The sequence below is a fragment of the Somniosus microcephalus genome, chromosome 25, assembly GCF_052327205.1.
Source record: "Somniosus microcephalus isolate GS21.2 chromosome 25, FLI_Smic_1.0, whole genome shotgun sequence".
Classification (NCBI taxonomy): Eukaryota; Metazoa; Chordata; class Chondrichthyes; order Squaliformes; family Somniosidae; genus Somniosus; species Somniosus microcephalus.
The window spans coordinates 55,102,546-55,123,886 of NC_141011.1; the positions used below are offsets into that span (position 1 = coordinate 55,102,546).

The 21,341-nt window shown below is 45.2% G+C and overlaps 1 protein-coding gene across 6 annotated transcripts in view; it reads right to left on the bottom strand.

Moving 5' to 3' along the window:
- The window catches only part of cfap74 (cilia and flagella associated protein 74), a 306,038-nt gene that overhangs the window by 225,933 nt on the left and 58,764 nt on the right, over positions 1-21,341 (bottom strand). For all 6 annotated transcript variants that reach the window (XR_015073585.1, XM_085967505.1, XM_085967502.1 and 3 more), the window contains 4 exons: positions 19,290-19,394; positions 15,940-16,113; positions 11,414-11,521; positions 9,320-9,422 (listed from right to left, as the gene is read on the bottom strand). Coding sequence is in view for 5 of the 6 variants with exons in the window: in XM_085967505.1 (XP_085823631.1) it covers positions 9,320-9,422; positions 11,414-11,521; positions 15,940-16,113; positions 19,290-19,394 (490 nt within the window). In the remaining variant the exon portion in view is untranslated. The remainder of the gene's footprint in view (positions 1-9,319; positions 9,423-11,413; positions 11,522-15,939; positions 16,114-19,289; positions 19,395-21,341) is intronic.

Genomic DNA, 21,341 nt, shown 5'->3' on the forward strand with positions numbered 1-21,341 from the left:
CTACGGGACAAATTTGTCTGTGGACTCCTGAGTGAAGGAACACAGAAGAAGTTACTATCAGAGAAAGAGCTGACGCTAGATAAGGCTTTCAGCGTGGCAGTATCGTATGAAGCAGCAGCCAGGGGAGCTGCAGAAATTCAACAAAAGCCACAGGAATACAGCACCCACGAAATGACACAGGGATTTGCAAAATGTTATCGCTGCGGCAGAACTAACCATGACCAGAAGGACTGCTGGTCCAAAGACAAAATATGCAGGCAATGCGGAAAGATGGGACACATTGCACGAGTTTGCAGGTCTGGGAAGAAGACCAGCGACAACAAAAAGGCTACTAAGGGACCGTACAAGAAAGTACAAAAGATGATGGACAGTAGTTCCGAAGACCAGATGAGCGATAGTGAATCCGGGAACAGGAGACTAAGCTGTCTCAAACTTCACAATGTAATCGCAAAAGAGGATCACCGAACCATTTGGGTCACCCTCACGATAGCAGGGTCCCAAGTTAAAATGGAATTGGATACAGGATCAGCGCTAACCGTCATGAATCGACGAGACTACGAGCGGCTATTCTCACACATACCCTTGAGAGAGACATCCATCGTCTTGACGACGTATACGGGGCAAAAAGTATACCCCAGAGGAAAAATAAGGGTGCCTGTCGAATACAACGGCAAGAAAATACGGAAATTGTATCTCTACATACTGCCAAATGGTGGACCACCGTTATTGGGACGTGAATGGATCAGGAAGATAAACTTAGATTGGCACTCCATTCATGCAATGACGGTGGACGGTAAAAAAGATGAAGACGTCACTCCTGGACGATTGTCAACAATCTTAGCTAACGCCAAAGAGGTATTTCAACAAGAACTGGGCACGCTTAAAGGCGTAACTGCCTCGATAAAAATAGAAGAGAATGCAGTTCCCAAGTTTTTCAAAGCAAGACCGGTACCATATGCAATTCGCCCAGCCGTCGAGGCAGAGCTGGAGAATCTGGAGAAGGCAGGCGTGTTGCCTAAGGTCGACTGGAGCGAGTGGGCGACACCCATCGTTCCTGTCATGAAGAAAACATTAAGCAATAAGTCCGGGGATCTGTGGGGATTTCAAGGTGACGGTGAACCCAGTCCTTCACACAGTACAATATCCTCTTCCAAGGATAGAAGACATCTTCACCTCACTGTCTGGAGGGAAGCGTTTTACAAAAATTGACCTAGCACAAGCATATTTGCAGATGGAGGTTGAAGAGTCCTCTAGGAAGTATTTCACGATAAACACTCACAAAGGTCTTTACCAGTATCATCGATTGGTATTCGGAGTAGCATCGGCTCCGGCGATATGGCAAAGAGCGATGGAACAAGTCCTGCAAGGGATTCCGGGGACTCAGTGTTACTTGGACGACATCCTTGTGACAGGTGAAGATGACAGTGAACACCTTAACAACCTAGAACAGGTGCTCACTAGACTACGGGAACATGGGCTACGAGCCAACCGCCCCAAGTGCGAGTTTTTAAAGAAACAGATATCGTATTGTGGCCACGTGATTGATGAAGAGGGGTTACATAAGTCCCCTGACAAAATTGAAGCGGTTGTTAAGGCCCCAGCACCTGAAAATGTGTCGTAACTGAGGTCATTCCTCGGATTGGTGAATTACTACCATAAGTTTTTGCCGAATTTGTCGACAATTCTGCACCCACTGAACGCCCTGCTACAAACGGGGGTAGCATGGAAATGGAGCAATGATTGTAAGCGTGCCTTTCAGAAGAGTAAGGACTTAATCACTTCAAGGGAAGTATTGGCTCACTACAACCCAGCACTGCCGATCAGACTGGCGTGTGATGCGTCTCCCTACGGCATTGGGGCGGTACTGTCACATAAATTCCTTGATGGTTTAGAGAGGCCGATAGCTTTTGCGTCACGCTCGTTAACTTCTGCCGAGCGTGACAGAGAGGCCCTCAGCCTAGTGTGGGGGGTGAAGAAGTTCAATCACTACCTGCACGGTCAAAAATTTACTCTACTAACTGATCATCAACCTCTTGTCTCCATTTTCAACCCTCAGAAGGGCATACCGATAATGACAGCACAACGGCTGCAGAGGTGGTCCCTTTTACTAGGGGCACACCAATATGACATCGAGTACAAAGGAACTAAACAGCATGGGAATGCTGATGGATTGTCACGCCTACCGTTGCCGACGGTGGAAGAAGACGACCTTGCAGTGGATCCAATGGAGTTATTCCACTCGACCATCGTCGAATGTCTCCCTGTGACGAATGCAAACATAGAAAAGGAAACACGGAATGACCCGACACTATCACGGGTCTATGATTTAACGGTGAAGGGATGGCCAGCACATGGCGAACCACTGCTGCCAGCATTCTCGCCGAGAAGAGAACAGCTGTCAGTGTGCAGAGGAACCTTGATGTGTGGATCCAGAGTAGTAATTCCACCTAAGTTGACGGATAGAGTGCTCAATGAGCTTCATGAGGGTCATCTGGGTGGGGTAAAAATGAAGAACTTAGCCAGAGCGTTTGTGTGGTGGCCGGGAATCGATAGAGAAATCGAAGAGATGACCAAGAGCTGTGCAGGATGCCAGAAGGTCCAAAACGCCCCACCACAAGCTCCTCTGCATCCATGGGAGTGGCCCACATCTCCATGGCAAAGGGTGCACATTGATTTTGCTGGTCCTTTCATGGACTCGATGTTTTTCATTGCGGTGGATGCACATTCAAAGTGGCCAGAGGTAATAAAAATGTCCTCAACCACCACGGAAAAAACTATCACAGTTTTACGAACCATATTCGCCAGGAATGGGCTGCCTGAACAGATTTGCTCTGACAATGGACCACAGTTTGTGTCTGAAGAGTTCCGGAGGTTCTGAAAGAACAATGGTGTTAAGCATTACACATCTGCCCCATATCATCCAGCCACTAATGGATTGGCCGAGAGGTTTGTCCAAACATTCAAGAAGGTTATCAAGGCAATGTGTAATGAAGATATACCCCTACAACACAAGGTGGACAACTTCTTGTTTGCCTACCGGAATGCGACACATGCGGTTACCAACCAAACTCCAGCCATGATGTTCTTCAATGGAAGACTACGATGCCGCTTGGAGTTGGTTAAGCCAAACGTCCGAAGAGATGCGGAGAACAGGCAGTTTCAAAATATGAATGAAAGGCCGACCAGGAGTTTTAAGATAGGTCAACCAGTTTTGGCCCGGGACTACCGCACTGAGAAATGGCAGCCAGGAACAATTTGTACACGGCAAGGACCTCTCATGTATACCGTGGACATTGGAGAGAGCATTGTAAGACACCATGCTGACCAGATTCTAGAGTCACTGGAAAACGTCAACTCCACACCACGATCTGATACACCTGGCAATGAAATCGACGTACCAATTGCAGCTACCGCAGAACCGGTAATATTGGAAGCAGATGAACCAAACGACGACATTGATCCCGACTCAACATTGCCAGAAGAACCTGATACCCCAAAGAGGCGTTATCCAGACAGAATCAGGAAGCCTCCTCAAAGACTGAACTTGTAATTGCTTAAACTTAACCAATGTATCTAGCAACCGTAATTGTGATTGTAATTAGTTATCATTTAGTTGTTAAATGAATGTTATGTACTGTTTATCTAAAAGGGGAGGAATTGTTGTGTATGTACCTTTAAGAGAATAACTGGTCTCAGACTGCAGTACCGGCAGTGACCACCCCTGTATAAAAGGCACTAGTGAGCCTCTGTTGTTTTCAGTTTCACTATTGACTTCCATCAGTAAAGACTTGTTTTGTTCAACTCCTGCTGTCCGTGTCTCAATCATTCACGGACATAATAAATGTGACTACTTGACTACCCATAATGTTAAATGGTTCTTCAGTAGCACCCCAAATCACATTATGTCACGCGCTCAGGAGTGCCACATTAAAGAGACGACGGTGACCAGGAGCCAGCAAAGCCTGGTTAATCACACCAGCCGAGATGCTACCAACTACATTTTCAGCATTTCACATCTCTCTGGTAACTGTGTGTGGAACTGCCTTCACTAGCTTCAGGTCTTCAGAGAGGCAGGTTAAAACTTTGCCATCTGCTACTAGCACACCTACAACTACCATGAGGTATAGGATTGACACAGCCAGTGAAAGTACTGGTCAGCTATGGGCTCAAGCCTGACTCCATCTTCTTCCAAGTCCATGCTGCAGTGCAGACTTATGGAGACGGTGCCCTGGAGTGGTGCAATGGATAACCTTCCTTGCCATCACCTCATGCAACACCACCTTGGCTTCAGCAGCTAAACAGAGGTCAGGTGTCAGGATGCTCTGGCAATTACGTACAGATTCATGCCTATACATTGGGTTTTCTTTCTCTTCCTTTTTCCCTGTTACTTCTTTCCCTCTCTCCCTTCAGCCTCAGCAAAGGTCCCAATGGATTCAACTGCCTTTTGAGCCTTTCAAAGGCTATAGGAATTTGTGTTCCCTATTTTGCCACTTCCCTTTAATTATCTACATTCCTTTAAATATAATTTCCACTCCCACCACTAGCATGCACTTTGCATCTGTCCAAATTTGTACCATAAGATGAGAATATTTATGCAAAGATTGACCCCGAAAAATTGTGTGCTATTGTCACATTATCATTCTGCTGAGGTTTGCACCAATCCTCAAGTTAGAAACATAAGAAACAGGAGCAGGAGTCGGCCATTCGGCCCCTCGAGCCTTCTCTGCCACACGGCCCCTCGAGCCTGCTCCGCCACACGGCCCCTCGAGCCTGCTCCGCCACACGGCCCCTCGAGCCTGCTCCGCCATTCAATAAGATCATGGCTGATCTTCTACCTCATCTCCACTTTCCCGCACTATCCCCATATCCCTTGATTCCCTCAATATCCAAAAATCTATCGATCTCTGTCTTGAATATACTCAACGACTGAGCCTCCACAGCCCTCTGGGGCAGAGAATTCCAAAGATTCATCACCCTCCGAGTGAAGAAATTTCTCCTCATCTCAGTCCTGAATGGCCGACCCCTTATTCTGAGACTGTGACCCCTGGTTCTAGACTCCCCAGCCAGGGGAAACATCCTCCCTGCATCTACCCTGTCAAGCCCTGTAAGAATTTTGTATGTTTCAATTAGATCACCTCTCATTCTTCTAAACTCTAGAGAATATAGGCCTAGTCTACTCAATCTCGCCCCATAGGACAATCCCCCCATCCCAGAAATCAGTCTGGTGAACCTTCTTTGCACTCCCTCTATAGCAAGTATATCCTTCCTTAGGTAAGGAGACCAAAACTGTACCCAATACTCCAGGTGTAGTCTCACCAGGGCCCTATATAATTACAGTAAGACGTCTATACTCATATCCTCTTGTAATAAAGGCCAACATACCATTTGCTCTCTTAATTGCTTGCTGTACCTGCATGTTAACTTTCAGTGATTCTTGTACAAGGACACCCAGGTCCCTCTGAACACCAACATTTCACAATCTCTCACCATTTAAAAAATACTCTGCTTTTCTAATTTTCCTACCAAAGTGGATAACTTCACATTTCTCCACATTATATTCCATTTGCCATGTTCTTGCCCACTCACTTAGCCTGTCTATATCCCCTTGAAGCCTCTTTGCATCCTCCTCACAACTTACATTCCCACCTAGCAAACTTGGATATATTACATTTGGTCTCTCATCCAAATCATTGATGTAGATTGTGAGTAGCTGATGCCCAAGCATTGATCCTTGTGGTACCCCACTAGTTACAGCCTGCCAACCCGAAAATTACCCGTTTATTCCTACTCTCTGTTTTCTGTCCGGTAACCAATCCTCAGTCCATGCTAGTATATTACCCCCAATCCCATGAGCCCTAATTTTGTTTAATAACCTCTTGTGTGGCACCTTATCGAATGCCTTCCGAAAATCCAAATACACCAGATCCACTGGTTCCCCCTTATCTATTCTGCTAGTTACAACCTCAAAAAACTTGTCAAACATGATTTCCCTTTCATAAATCCGTGTTGACTCTTCCCAATCCTATTATTTTCTAAGTGCCCTGTTACCACGTCCTTAATAATAGATTTTAGCATTTTCGCTACTACTGATGTCAGGCTAACTGGTCTGTAGTTCCCCGTTTTCTTTCTCCCTCCTTTCTTAAATAGTGAGGTTGCATTTGCTACCTTCCAATCCGCGGGAACCGTTCTAGATACAGGAAACTTTGTGCTATCCGGCACCCACGGGACCGAGCTGCTGCCGTTGCCTCAAAACTTCCGGATAGACCAGCGTCAATGTTATCAGATAGGAGCTTTTCATCTCCGTGTCTGACCACAAACACTGTTGCTCAGCAACAGCTTGTAAACACTCGGCCCAGTAGCTTGGAAGCGTCTATGAAGCTGTTGCTAAGCTACAAAGACGCTTTCCAGAGCCTGCCTGTGAAAAGAATGCTAGAAGAAAAAAAACCTAACCAAAACGGCTGCTGATTTCTGCCGTTAGATCGAAGCTGCCGGACATTCAACCTCCGGATAGCACAAAGTTTCCTGTACATGGAATTTTGGACGATGACAACCAATGCATGCACTATCTCTATAGCCACCTCTTTCAAAACCCTAGGATGTAGGCCACCAGGTCCAGGGGATTTATCAGCTTTCAGTCCCATTAATTTCTCCAGTACTATTTTTTTTACAAATACTAATTTCTTTCAGTTCCTCATTCTCACTAGACCCTTGGTTCTCCACTATTTCCGGGAGGGTTTTTGCATCTTCCGTGAAGACAGACACAAAGGCCGGAATTTTGCCGGCGCTCAGAGGGCGGGTTTGGAGGCGGGTCTGCTGTCAAAATAGCAAAGATTGACAGCGGGTAGGTCTGTCAGCGGAGAACTGACCAGACACCAAGCAGTGGGGGATACAATGGAGCTCATTCAATGGCTTGTGAAGAGACAATTTACTGGTATTTTGAGGCTTCCTTCCAGTTTTACCTGCTCCCCCACGGGTTACCCGCTGCCCGGGGAATACGCCAGCTCACCCTGGCGTGAGTGGAGTCTGCTCTGATGTTTCTGATAAGCTGACAGCTGCAGAAGTGGTGTAATGGATGCCATGTTGCGGATGGTCAGTTTCAGAGCGCATAAACTGTTGGTTACTTCATTTGTAATGCATATAGAGATTTCTTTAGCTTGCAAGTGGTTAGAGGCAACTGTATGTCCAGTGCCACCTCATTGGAACAACCTCTCTCACCATTGACAGATCGCTTCCGTCATCTCACCCGCAGCTGACATCTATTGCAGCAACATCGGTGCCCTTAAAAATTCAGACCTTGGTCCTTTGAATCCTCAACACCAACATCACCAGGCACACCAACATCACCAGGCACACCAACATCACCAGGCACACCAACATCACCGGGCACACCAACATCACCAGGCACACCAACATCACCGGGCACACCAACATCACCAGGCACACCAACATCACCGGGCACACCAACATCACCAGGCACACCAACATCACCAGGCACACCAACATCACCGGGCACACCAACATCACCAACCTTCTCTGCCATCACCTGATGCTGCACAGGACAGGGCATCAGCCACTGACAACATTGCTGCCCGGGAGACCAGCAATGGCATCGCCATGGCCGGATTTACTTCACTTGACGCTGTTAACCCTGGCTGCCACATGATGCGCCAGGTTGACACCATCCCACACCAGCGCCGTGAAGCATCCCTTTAATGTCCAAGCCATTCCATGCACACTCATCACGATAGCGGGGTGGGGGGAAGTTATGTCTCAACATTCACTGAAACTCAGTAAGACACTTCTCAAGGGGCAGTGTTGGAAAAATAGATTTCGCGATTTGACAACACATTACCAGAAACTTCACATGGACATTGGCTAAACCTCTCAAGTGCCTACCCTTGTGTGTTGTTAGTTGGTATGCTTGCAGTAGGATGAGGGCGAGTGTGAGGGGTGGCTAGTGAGATGAGGAAGTGATAAAGTAGATAGAGAGGGTTGGGTGGAGGTGCAAGGTAAGTTGGTGTGAGTAAGGATGTGTAGGAGAAGGGTATGGAAGGCAAAGTGATGGGATGTGTTGACTGGCACAGCAGGGGTGAGTTTGAGTGTGGTTTTGCAGTAACGTTTCGTGATCCACTGAGATCATTAAGGTTGGTGCCACTGCAGCCTGGGACCCGACGACATTCCTGCTTTTGCCCTCCTGTACAATGTGCAACCAGGCTGTGTTAGTGTCCTGGGGAGGTCTCTTCCGCCCTTGGAAGGGAAGAGAACCTCCCTGCGTGCTGTCATTGGAGCGCCTCGGTGCAAGCGTCCACCTTTGTGCAGTGCTGGTCAGTGTTTGCAGCACCTCAATGCGGTCAAACACTGACAGAACAACTGTCAAACTCAATGTGGCTGTGGTCCCTTTAAGGAAACTGGCTGATGACTCGTCATCAAATGACGTCATCAGGCCCACTTCCTGTTAATTGGCAGAGAAGCCCAAGGCCAATCAAGGGAAAATCCCTTTGACAGAGCGGCTGCAGCCAGGATCGTGACTGGAACCCGGAAACCAGCTCTCCCGCCACCATCTCGACACCGCTGATAAAATTGCGGCCAAAGTATTTGTTTAATTTCTCTGCCATTTCCTTATTCCTATTATAATTTCTCCTGTCTCAGCCTGTAAGGAACCCACATTTACTTTTGCTAATCTTTTCCTTTTTACATACCTATAGAAGCTTTTACAGACTGTTTTTATGTCCCTCACTAGTTTACTCTCATTCTATTTTCCCTTTCTTTATTAATTTCCTGGTCCTCCTTTGTAGAAAGACTTAAACGAATACATGCAAATCAGCCCTAATACTCGCTCACAATTAAGTGAATAGAAATAAATTAAAGGAATGCGAATAAGACTAAAATATTTATCTTGCATTATAATACAACTGTCAAATTTAATCAAAAATAAAATTAAATCATATTTTCTTCTACCATTTTCAGTCATTATCATTTCTCCTTTTCTTTAAATTCCTCTGATCAATATCTGAACTGTTCCAGAACTCCATCAATCCTACGTAACCCTCTCCACCACAAGGCCACGTGCAAACTTCCTTTACCCCCAGTGGGAAATGCCTGCTATTCACTCTCGTGGCCCAGCTGGAACTCACGGTGTGGAAATGTGAGTAAAAACCCACACCTGAAAAGTGTTCTAGAGAAATGAGGCAGCAACTTGTTACAACACTAGAGCACAGCATCTTGCTTTTTGACACATCTACAATTTAACTTTCGTCAATAAATTAAAATGTTGCAACTTTGACTCATTTATCCAGTTAGCTATCACAGCAATATTTACTCGGCTCGTTGCAATGTTGTTTTTCAGTGACAATATGATTTGCATCCTCTTCTCCAGGTCTTCTCTTATCTGTAGTTCTTTTTCAGCTTCTTCTTGACGAACTCTACATTAAGAAACATCGCATTACAGTGTGCTCAAAATTTCATTTCAGTTTTTTTTTAAACAACTTAGATTTATATCGTGCTTGTTATGTCTTGGGGTCTAATTTTCACTCTGCATCATTGTCAGCAACAGTGATGATCAGAAAATATACCCACTATTGAATCAACAATATGACGATTGTTAGATCCAGGGGCTCACCAACTTCCAGGTTACTAACCAGTGTTGGTGGATCCAACACAGCCCCTGCTTTAGTAACCTGCCTCACATGAATAAACAATACCTAACTACCTCTGAATAAGTTTGTATTTTTACCTCTGCCCCTGGTTGTCCTTGATTTGGGATTTTGAATTGGCAATAGATTGGGAGAAGGGGAAGTGCAACGAGACCTGGGTGTCCTCGTGCACCAGTCGCTGAAGGTAAGCATGCAGGTGCAGCAGGCAGTTAAGAAGGCAAATGGTATGTTGGCCTTCATAGCGAGAGGATTCGAGTACAGGAACAAGGATGTCTTGCTGCAGTTGTACAGGGCCTTGGTGAGACCACGCCTTGAGTATTGTGTGCAGTTTTGGTCGCCTTATCTGAGGAAGGATGTTCTTGCCATGGAGGGAGTGCAGCGAAGATTCACCAGGCTGATACCTGGGATGGCAGGAATGACGTATGAGGAGAGATTGAGTCAAATAGGCTTATATTCGCTAGAGTTTAGAAGAATGAGAGGGGATCTCATTGAAACTTATAAAATTCTAACAGGACTAGACAGACTGGATGCAGGAAGGATGTTCCCGATGGCGGGGGAGTCCAGACCAGGGGTCACAGTCTAAGGATAAGGGGTAAGCCATTTAGGACTGAGATGAGGAGGAATTTCTTCACCCAGAGAGTGGTGAACCTGTGGAATTCTCTACCACACAAGGCAGTTAAGGCCAATTCATTAAATATATTCAAGAAGGAGTTAGATATATTTCTTAAGGCTAAAGGAATCAAGGGATATGGGGAGAAGGCAGGGACAGGGTACTGAATTTGGATGATCAGCCATGATCTCATTAAATGGCGGAACAGGCTCGAGGGGCCAAATGGCTCCTATCTTCTATGTTTTTACTGTATATGGTTTCACCGTACCCCATTCTGCTGCTAAACCATTCCCCATCAATAATGCAAGTCATCTACCTTATTTTGTAGATCTTTCCTTACAAAACATTTATGCCCTGCCAACATTAGATTTTGGCCATACTCTGCCAACATCCACATGCTTATTCTCTGAAGTCAGCCCAGCAGTAGGATATCTCCAGATTTCTTAAAGGAGAAATTAACTTGCTACAACATCAGCATGCAGTTAGTTGGCCAATCACTGAACTGATGTTCGGTCTGGACACTAGGATGCCCAGTGGGTTGGTCTTAAAGGATACAAATAGTTGAGATGATCAATTTGAAATGCCTTGATCTTCTAACATGGTGACAAAGATGTCACATTATTAAGTACGATCCTTCCAAGATCTCGGCAGAACAAGGTAGAACAAAAGAACTGAGATTTGCTGAGCCAAATGGGAATTGGATATCACTCCAGGAGGAAATGTTTGTGAAATCCATGCTTGCTAAGGTGAGGATTAACTTGCATCTCTGGTAAGCTAAGACTATTGCTGAATGCAGCAGGATACTGCAGGATACCTGTACATCGGTTATCATAGGTTCAAATAGAGGATTCATTAGCAGTACATGATGGGTTTGATGAAACAATAAAAGTAAACTTGTCGCTATTCTTACTTCTCTTATGCACCTCCTGTCTGACTGATGCCAGAAATGGTGAAGTATAAGAATAATTAATAAGGAAAAATTGGGGTAATCCCATCTTAAAATCTCCTAATTTTACTGCCTGCCTTCCTCGTGTATGGTAAAATGGCTTCTAATGGAATAATTTTTATATTTATAAGAATTCTATTTGTTTTGGCTATTTCATCCTCGTGAAATACAGAGCCCCCTTGTAGTTTTACTCGTATGCTTTACCGAGCCATAGATTTCTTCAGATACTGTCTTGTTTTTTGATTGCATTTTTTAGCATCTTCAACTGCCTTTCTATGTTCCAGCTCCCGTTCAAGATCTTTCATCGGTTTCCTGTACATGAATAGAGGATAATAAACATCAGCATTTCAACTTCATCTATCTAGTCCGTCTATACTCCAACTCCATTTATATTCCTGAAAAATCGCTGCAGAGCAATGTACAGTAACTTTCAAATCAAAGAAGGCTTGAAACCAACATATTATTTAGAAGCATATTTAACTAACATTTTCTGAAAGTCACATTATACCTTTCCTTTCCCCAATGTTTTGTATTTTCTTTGTCAATTTGTGTTTAACCCTTTTCATTTTTCTTCCAAATCAGCATAAGAGCTGCTTATTGCATTATAAACTCTAAACAACAACCACTTGTATTTATATAGTGCCTTTAACGTAGTAAAACGTCCCAAGGCGCTTCACAGGAGTATTATAAGACAAAAAAATTTGACGCCGAGCCACATAAGGAGAAATTAGGGCAGGTGACCAAAAGCTTGGTCAAAGAGGTAGGTTTTAAGGAGCGTCTTAAAGGAGGAAAGAGAGGGAGAGGTGGAGAGGTTTAGGCAGGGAATTCCAGAGCTTAGGGTCTAGGCAACAGAACTCACGGCCACCAATGTCTGGGCGATTATAATCAGGGATACTCAAAAGGGCAGAATTAGAGGAGCGCAGATATCTCGGGGGGTTGTGCGGCTGAAGGAGATTACAGAGATAGGGAGGGGTGAGGCCATGGAGGGATTTGAAAACAAGGATGAGAATTTTGAAATCGAGGCGTTGCTTAACCAGGAGCCAATGTAGGTCAGCGAGCACAGGGGTGATGGGGGAATGGGACTTGGTGCGAGTTAGGACACGGGCAGTCGAGTTTTGGATGACCTCAAGTTTACGTAGGTTAGAATGTGGGAGGCCAACCAGGACTGCGTTGGAATAGTCAAGTCTAGAGGTAACAAAGGCCTGGATGAGGGTTTCAGCAGCGGATGTGCTGAGGCAGGGGCGGAGACGGGCGATGTTACGGAGGTGGAAATAGGCGGTCTTAGTTATGCTGTGGATATATGGTCGGAAGTTCATTGCAGGGTCAAATATGACACCAAGGTTGCGAACAGTGTGGTTCAGCCTCAGACAGATGTTCGGGAGAGGGATGGAGTCGGTGGTTAGGGGACAGAGTTTGTGGCGGGGACCGAAAACAATGGCTTTGGTCTTCCCAATATGGAGAAAATTTCTACTCATCCAGAACTGGATGTCTGACAATTTAGAGACCGTGGAGGGGTCGAGAGAAGTGGTGGTGAGGTAGAGCTGGGTGTCGTCAGCGTACATGTGGAAACCGATGCTGTGTTTTCGGATGATGTCACCAAGGGGCAACATGTAGATGAGAAATAGGAGGGGGCCAAGGATAGATCCTTGGGGGACACCAGAGGTAACGATGCGGGAGCGGGAAGAGAAGCTGTTGCAGGTGATTCTCTGGCTACGATTAGATAGATAAGAATGGAACCAGGCGAGTGCAGTCCCACCCAGCTGGACGATGGTGGAGAGGCGTTGGAGAAGGATGGAGTGGTCAACCGTGTCAAAGGCTGCAGGCAAGTCAAGGAGGATGAAGAGCGATAGTTTACCTTTGTCACAGTCACAAAGGATGTAATTTGTGACTTTGACGAGAGCCGTTTCGGTACTGTGGCAGGGGCGGAACCTGATTGGAGGGATTCAAACATGGAATTGCGGGAAAGATGGGCACGGATTTGGGAGGCGAGAACATGTTCAAGGACTTTGGAGAGGAAAGGGAGGTTGAAGATGGGGCAGTAGTTTGCAAGAACGGAGGGGGTCAAGGGTTTTTTTTTTTTTTTTTTTTTTTTTTTTTTTTTTTTTTTTTTGAGAGGGGTGGTGACGGCAGATTTGAGGGAGAGGGGGGCAGTACCGGAGGAGAGAGAACAGTTGAAAATCTAAGTATAATTCTCATTTTATTTCTACACATTAGAATTATTCCTTAAGGAACTCCATTAGTTATTTCAAATCATCTAAAGATCCTGGGGTAATTTTACTTTTAGCAACGTGCAAAAAAACAAGTGATGATGAATTGGCATCATTTTTTATACCTCACCCGATTTTCTTAACGGAAAAGAAAATCAGGCGAGATGTAAAACAGGCGGCTCATTTGCTATTTCCTCGATTTTTGCTTGGTTAGAAGTGTTAAAATTACCCCCAATATTTATTAAATTGATTAATTAAAGGGAACTGCTAATGTAACATATTTAATCAGTTTGGGTGCCTCACCGTTTCATTTTGAACAAACATCTACTTTCAAAGAATGATCTTTAGTTGAAGTGCTCATCCATAGATCACAGAAGGCTGACATTTTCTGTAAGCAGATGTACTCTTCCTACCTTTGGTGGAGGATCCTCACCAGGCGCTACATGGTTCGTCGTACAGACAGAGGAAGGATTTTTATTTAAAGCAGTTCTTGCTGAGTTTAGCTGGAAAGGCAGCAAAATTACTTTGAAAATAGAAATATTTCCTGAATTAACCAGTAAACAAGATAACTGCAGGTGGTGAGATTGGAGCATCCCTTGAAAGCACTCCTGCTTTCAGTATAGTACATCCACTTTTGTTAAACTGTAACCTCCTGGGCTCAATGAAGGAAGCCTTCAACTAATGATTATTCTTAAGAGATATGAATCTGTTCAGAACAAAGGGAGACAAGTACTTTCCTCCCCAACAGAATTCTCCTTTAAGCATTACATAATTTAATACTGACTTTAGACTGATGTCATATTTATATTATAGTCCCACAGATTGCATTCACTGCAGGAGGGCAGCCTGACTGAACAGTCTTCCTTGGTTTAATAAGAGGGCTACTCATTTTCAGTTTGTTGGACGTGGAAGTATTATGTTGGCAACTTAACAGTCCTATTGGGATTTCCTTACCAACAGAATACAACTGGAAAATCATATCAGATATATATGGGTCATACCCACCAGGAACTAAGTATGTTCCCATGAGACTATCAAATCTCATTTTAGTTAGGACCCATAAAATGGTGATTAAAATGGCGGTCGGGCACTTCCCAGTGTTCCTCCAGACCCCACAAGGAAACGCTGGGGTCTCCTGCCCTAGGATTCCGTTCTCCTTTCCAGATCGCAAGCATTTTGGACCCTCCCAACCACTTACCGTGTGCCAGGGAGCAAGAAATTACAAAGAGAAAGAGACATAGACAGACTAAGTGAGTGGGCAAAACTATGGCAGATGGAGTTCAATGTGAGGAAGTGTGAATTCATCCACTTTGGATCTGAGATAGAAACATTTAATATTTTCTTAATGGTGAGAGACTATGAGGTGTGGAGAAGCAAAATGATTTAGGCGTCCATGTACATAAATCACTAAAAGCTACTGTACAGGTACAAAAAGTTTCCAAAAAGGTTATTGCAATGTTGGCCTTTATCTCAGAGGGGTTGGAATTCAAAAGTAAGGAAGTGATGCTTCAGTTGTGAAGAGCCTTGGCCAGACCCCAGGGTGTAGTACCTCTGTTTTGGGAGCCAAACCTCAATATTGGCTGTGGAAGGAGTACGGCGCAGGTTCACCAGAATTATACTAGGGCTTAAAGGGTTAAATTATGAGGACAGGTTGCATAAACTTGGCTTGTATTCCATCGAGTTTAGAGGTTAAGAGGTGATCTAATCAAGGCGTTTAAAGTGATAAAGGGATTTGATAGTGTAGATACGGAGAAACTATATCCTGTGGTGTGGGAATCTAGAATAAGAGCATAATCTTAAAGTTAGAGTTAGACCATTTAAGAGTGAAATCAGGAAACATTTTTTCACACAAAGAGTAGTGGAAATCTGGAACTCTCTCCCCCAAAAGGCTGTGGATGCTGGGGGTCAATTGAAATGTTCAAGACTAAGATCAGTAAGAATGTCGAGGGATATGGAACAAAGGCGGGGAAATAGATTTAAGGTATTGGTCAGCCATGATCTAATTAAATTGCCGAGTGGCCTCCTACTGTTCCTGTGTTCACAACCAAGCTCAGCCCAAGTTTCAGGAACAATACCTCATCAGTTCAGGTGAAGAAACAACCTGTCCTTTCCCCTTTCAGATGCTGATGGACCTGCTCTGTATTTTCAGCACCCTGTTTTTATTTCAGATTTCCAGTATGTGTTAATTTTTCAGTCTCTACTCGAAATGCTTCTTGCCAACACTAAATACAGTAAGTTGAAAATGTTCTATTCGCTATAACCTTAATAGCACAAAATATCTCAACAATACAAAAGTTTTGGTGAAATAAAGAGCAAATATCTCCACGTAACTAATATTTGTCTGCAGTTTTCATTTACATTAAATGTTATTTTGCAGCTCAGCCATTAACGAGAGGTTTAGAAAGTTTACATGAACAATGAGAGTTCTGGCACTGAAAGGCAGGACTGCAACAGTACTGTTTGTAATCTGTTTAAACAATGACTAAAGACTCAAGTAAATTGCTGGGTTTAAGTTCCACTAACTTCTTGGTAGTTTTTTTCCTTTTCCCTGCTTGTAAAACAGCCGCCTCTTTGGCTTCCAGTCTTCGTTTTGCCTCTAGTAAGCGTTGCGCCTCATATTCCTCTTCGTCCTTCTTATGTTCTTCATGGAGTCGCATTAATTTTGCTTGCTCAAGTTCAACTTTAAACAGTTCACGTCTGAAATGGGGAAAGAACGACTGAAACCCAGCTCCAAACAAAACTTTATTAACATTCAAAAAGAAACATTCTGCAGAATTCATCTGTGGTAGATATACACCACTTAAATAAAAATAATGCCGAAAAGAATTTAATTCTCCGCTCCACTCCCACCTCGGCCTCTTGCACTGTTCCAATGAAGCTCAACGTAAGCTCGAGGGACAGCAACTCATCTTTCGATTAGGCACTTTACAGCCTTCTGGACTCAACATAGAGTTCAACAATTTCAGACTCGAAATCTTTTCATCGCTAACTGCCGCCGTGACATCGGCCATCTCCATTTCTCTGCTCCCCTCACTCACTCCAACCTACCTCCCTCTGAACTTGCAGCACTCCATTCTCTTAGATCCAACCCAGACATTGTCATTAAACCCGCTGACAAGGGTGGTGCTGTTGTTGTTTGGCGAACTGACCTCTACCTAGCGGAAGCTGAACGCCAACTCTCCGACACCTCCTCCTACCTCCACCTGGACCATGACCCCACTACCGAACATCAAACCACCGTTTCCAAGACTGTCACTGACCTCATCTCCTCTGGAGATCTTCCCCCCGCTGCCACCAACCTCATAGTTCCACAACCCCGCACAGCCCGCTTCTACCTCCTTCCCAAGATCCACAAACAGGACTGCCCTGGTAGACCCATCGTTTCAGCCTGTACTTGCCCCATGGAACTTATCTCTTCCTATCTCGACTCTATCTTTTCTCCCCTTGTCCAGTCTCTTCCCACCTACATCCGCGACTCTTCAGACGCCCTCCGCCACTTTAACAGTTTCCAGTTTCCTGGCCCCAACCGTCTCCTTTTCACCATGGATGTACAATCCCTCTACACCTCCATCCCCCACCAGGATGGCCTGAGGGCGCTCCGCTTCTTCCTTGAACAGAGGCCCGTCCAGTCCCCATCCACCACCACCCTCCTCCGCCTGGCTGAACTTGTTCTCACATTGAACAACTTCTCCTTTGACTCCACTCATTTCCTCCAAATCAAAGGTGTTGCTATGGGTACCCGCATGGGTCCTAGCTATGCCTGCCTTTTCGTGGGCTATGTGGAACAATCTTTGTTCCAGTCCTACTCAGGTCCCCTCCCTCACCTCTTTTTCCGATACATTGATGACTGTATCGGTGCCGTTTCCTGCTCTCGCCCCGAACTAGACAATTTCATTCACTTTGCCTCCAATTTCCACCCTTCCCTCACCTTCACATGGTCCATCTCTGACTCTTCCCTTCCCTTCCCTTCCTCGACTTCTCCGTCTCCATCGCTGGGGATAGGTTATCGACCAATATTCACTACAAGCCCACTGACTTCCACAGCTACCTGGACTACACTTCCTCCCACCCTGCCTCCTGTAAGGACTCTATTCCATTCTCCCAGTTTCTCCGTCTCCGCCGTATCTGCTCCGACGATGCCACCTTCCACACCAGTGCTTCCGACATGTCTTCCTTTTTCCGCAACCGAGGATTCCCCTCTACCATGGTTGACACGGCCCTCGACCGTGTCCGTTCTATCTCCCGCACTTCTGCCCTCACCCCTGCCCCTCCCTCCCGGAACGACGATAGGGTTCCCCTTGTCCTCACCTTTCACCCCACCAGCATCCACATTCAACGGATCATCCTCCGCCATTTCCGCTACCTCCAAAGAGATCCCACCACCAAATGCATCTTCCCCTCCCCTCCCCTTTCAGCATTCCGTAGGGACTGCTCCCTCCGAGACACCCTAGTCCACTCCTCTATCACCCCAAACAGCCCTTCCCCTTTGCCTGGCACCTTCCCCTTTGCCTGGCACCTTCCCGTGCAAGCACAGGAGACGTAACACCTGCCCCTATACCTCCCCCCTTCCCACTGTCCAGGGCCCCAAACACCCCTTCCAGGTGAAACAGCGATTTACTTGTACTTCTTGCAATCTAGTATACTGTATTCGCTGCTCACGATGCGGTCTCCTCTACATTGGGGAGACCAAACGCAGATTGGGTGACCGCTTTGCGGAACACCTCCGTTCAGTCCGTAAGGGTGACCCCGAGCTTCCGGTCGCCTGTCATTTTAATTCACCGCTCCATTCTCACTCGGACCTCACCGTCCTTGGCCTCTTGTATTGTTCCACGGAAGCTCAACGTAAACTCGAGGAACAGCACCTCATCTTCCGATTAGGCACTTTGCAGCCTTCCGGACTCAATATCGAGTTCAACAATTTCAGATCATAACCTCGGCCCCTATTACTTTTTTACTTATAATTTTTTCCACCCCTCTGTTTTGGGTCTTCCTTTCCCCCCCCCCCCCCCCCCCTTTCCTTTTGTTTCTCTCTCCCACCTGGCAGCTGTCTCTTATCCTGCCAATACACTTCACACCTAATCTCAGCTGTCTTTTGTCTCCACTGTCCTATCACCATCTCGTCTGGTTTCGAATACCTTTTATTGTCTCTTTTACTTCTTTTGTTCGATCGCAGCCCTGCCTTCGATCTATTTTCTTTTCTTTCCAGTTTTGAAGAAGGGTTTCGACCCGAAACGTCAACTCAAATTTCTCTCCACGGATGTTGCCTGACCTGCTGAGTTTTTCCAGCAATTTCTGTTGTTACCTCGGCCCCTATGTTTTCTTTTCTCTCTCACATGGCAACTATTGATGATTCTGCCATCGCCATTTACACCTCATCTAGAGCCATCTTTTGTTTCTTATCTTGTCCCATTACCATCTCCTTTTGCCTTGCACCATCATCCCTTCTGTCTCTTAATCTCTCCTGTCTTCCAGTCTATCACAGACCTTCCCTTTTGTTCTTTCCTCCCCTCCTCCCTTTCCCTGCCCCTACACTTGCTTAAATATCTGTTACGAAGGATCATCGACCTGAAACGTTAACTCTGTTTCTCTCTCCATGATGCGGCCTGACCTGCTGAGTGTTTCCAGCATTTTCTGCTGTTGTTTCAACTCTGCATGTGATGCCTGCAGCATTATGATGCAATTACTGTAAACACTGCTGTTAAATCCTTTGCTCCACAACTGACCATGGGAAATCTCCCCATGTAAAGCCGAAGGGATACAAGATCCACTTTGTTTCTTTACATGTACAGGCAATCCATCAGCGCGCTCAACAAAGAGTTAAGAAAATACAAGTGAAAGCATTTGCAGACGCCTTTGTTCAATCTACAACTCACTCATTCTCTTGCAATGTCAAAGCAATTTTTGATTGAAGGTCCTCTTCCCCTAGGAGCTCTTCACACAGCCGTCTGTGTTGTGCCCGAAGGCGAAACAAAGCAGCACTGGCAGAACATCAAGAAAAAACGATGAATATTAATAATGAGCAAAATTATTGTCTAAAGGCAAAAAATGTCTTATTTTTGCTTTCAACTCATTTTCACCATCTATTCTTTCCACCTTCAACATTTGCCGTTGTGGAGCTAATTAAACAACAGCAACTTGCATTTATATAGCGCTTTTAATGTAGCAAAATGTCCCAAGGCGTTTCACAGGAGCATAATCAGCCAACAATTGACCGTGAGCCAAAGAAGGGGATATTAGGATGGATGTATATATCTATATATTACATCGAATATACGGCACAGAAACAGGCCATTCGGCCCCACTAGCCAGTGCTGGTGTTCATGCTCCACACGGGTCGCCTCCTATTCCATCTACCTCATCTCAGCCTTTCAGCATATCTTTCGATTCCCTTTTCTCTCATGTACTCATCTAGTTTCCTTTTGAAATCATCCAAGCTATTTGCCTCAACCACTTTCTGTGGTAGCGAGTTCCACGTTCTAACCACTCGCAGTAACTAAATGTTTCTTTATTTCCCTATTGGATTTATTAGTAACTATCTTGCATGTATGGCCCCTAGTTTTGGATTCTCCTACAAGTGGAAACATTCTCTCCTGTCCAACCCATTCATAATTTTATAGACCTCCATCAGGTCACCTCTAAGGTTTCTCTTTTCTAAAGGAAAAAAGCCCCAGCCTGTTCAATCGTTCCCGATAGCTGTAATGTCACAGTTCTAGTACCGTCCTTGTAAGTTATTTTTGCACCCAGTGCTTCCATGTCCCTTTTATAGTACGGAGACCAGAACTGTGCGCAGTATAAGTGGGGCCTGGCCAGGGTCCTACACAAGTTTAACCTAACTTCACTACTTTTGAATTCTATACCCCTGGAAATAAATCCCAGTGCTTTGTTAGCATTTTTAATTGCTTTGCTGACCTGCGATACTGTTTTTAATGATTTGTTCACCTGTATCCCGAGATCCCTTTGCTCTTCTACCCCATTCAGTTTCTTATTTTCTAAGGTGTCGGTGATGTTTCTATTTTTCCTACAAAAGCGCATCACCTCACGTTTATCCATGTTAAAGTTCATTTGCCACTTAACATACATATACACACACACACACACAAAATATTCCTCTATGTATGGGGCACATTACCTTTCCCATGGTACATGTCAATGATTCATTGTAGGTGTCAGGCAGCAGCTTCCAAAGAGAGACAGTTTCTTTTTCTTTACATTTAAATTTTTCATTACTTACTTAGTCTACTGGTTTGGGGGAGCGGCACAGAAGATCAGATTCCTTTTTTAAAAATTCTTTATACTCATCAAGCTGAGGGATATTGGTGCTGGGGAGTGTGTCGAATTGTAATAGATGTCTGTGGACGGTCCATTGGCAGAGTTGGAGAGAGGGAAATGCAGGCGGGGAAAGAAAGAATCAGTGATGGACTGTGAAAGGTGAGGAATGGGAAGCGCAGTAAATGAAATTCTCCAGATGGCAGTGGAAGCAGGAAGCTCCAGCAACACAGTCATCAATGTAACAGAAGTAGTCAATGGGAGAGCTTAAATAGAATTGGAAAAAGGAGTGTTCCACATACTCTACAGAAAATGGCACAACTGAGACACGCTTAATTTGGGGAAACTGAGTTAAGGGAAATCTAGTTCAGGTTGAGAACAAGATCAACTAAGATGAGGCTGGTGTGGATGCGTTTGATTGAGGAAATGCCTGGAAACCAATCTGGTGCAAGATGGGGGGTCGATTTTAACCCTATCCGCCCGGTGGAAACTAGACGGATGGGTTATTAAAAATGAGTAATTACTTATCCGCTCTGGACTCGAACCTTTCGCACAATTCCACTTCTGCAGGCAAATGAGGCGCCTTTGGGCCCCACAAGGAAAATTGTGGCCTCCCCTGCTCCAGGCTCCCCCTCCCCAGACTCCCCCTCCCTTCCTTC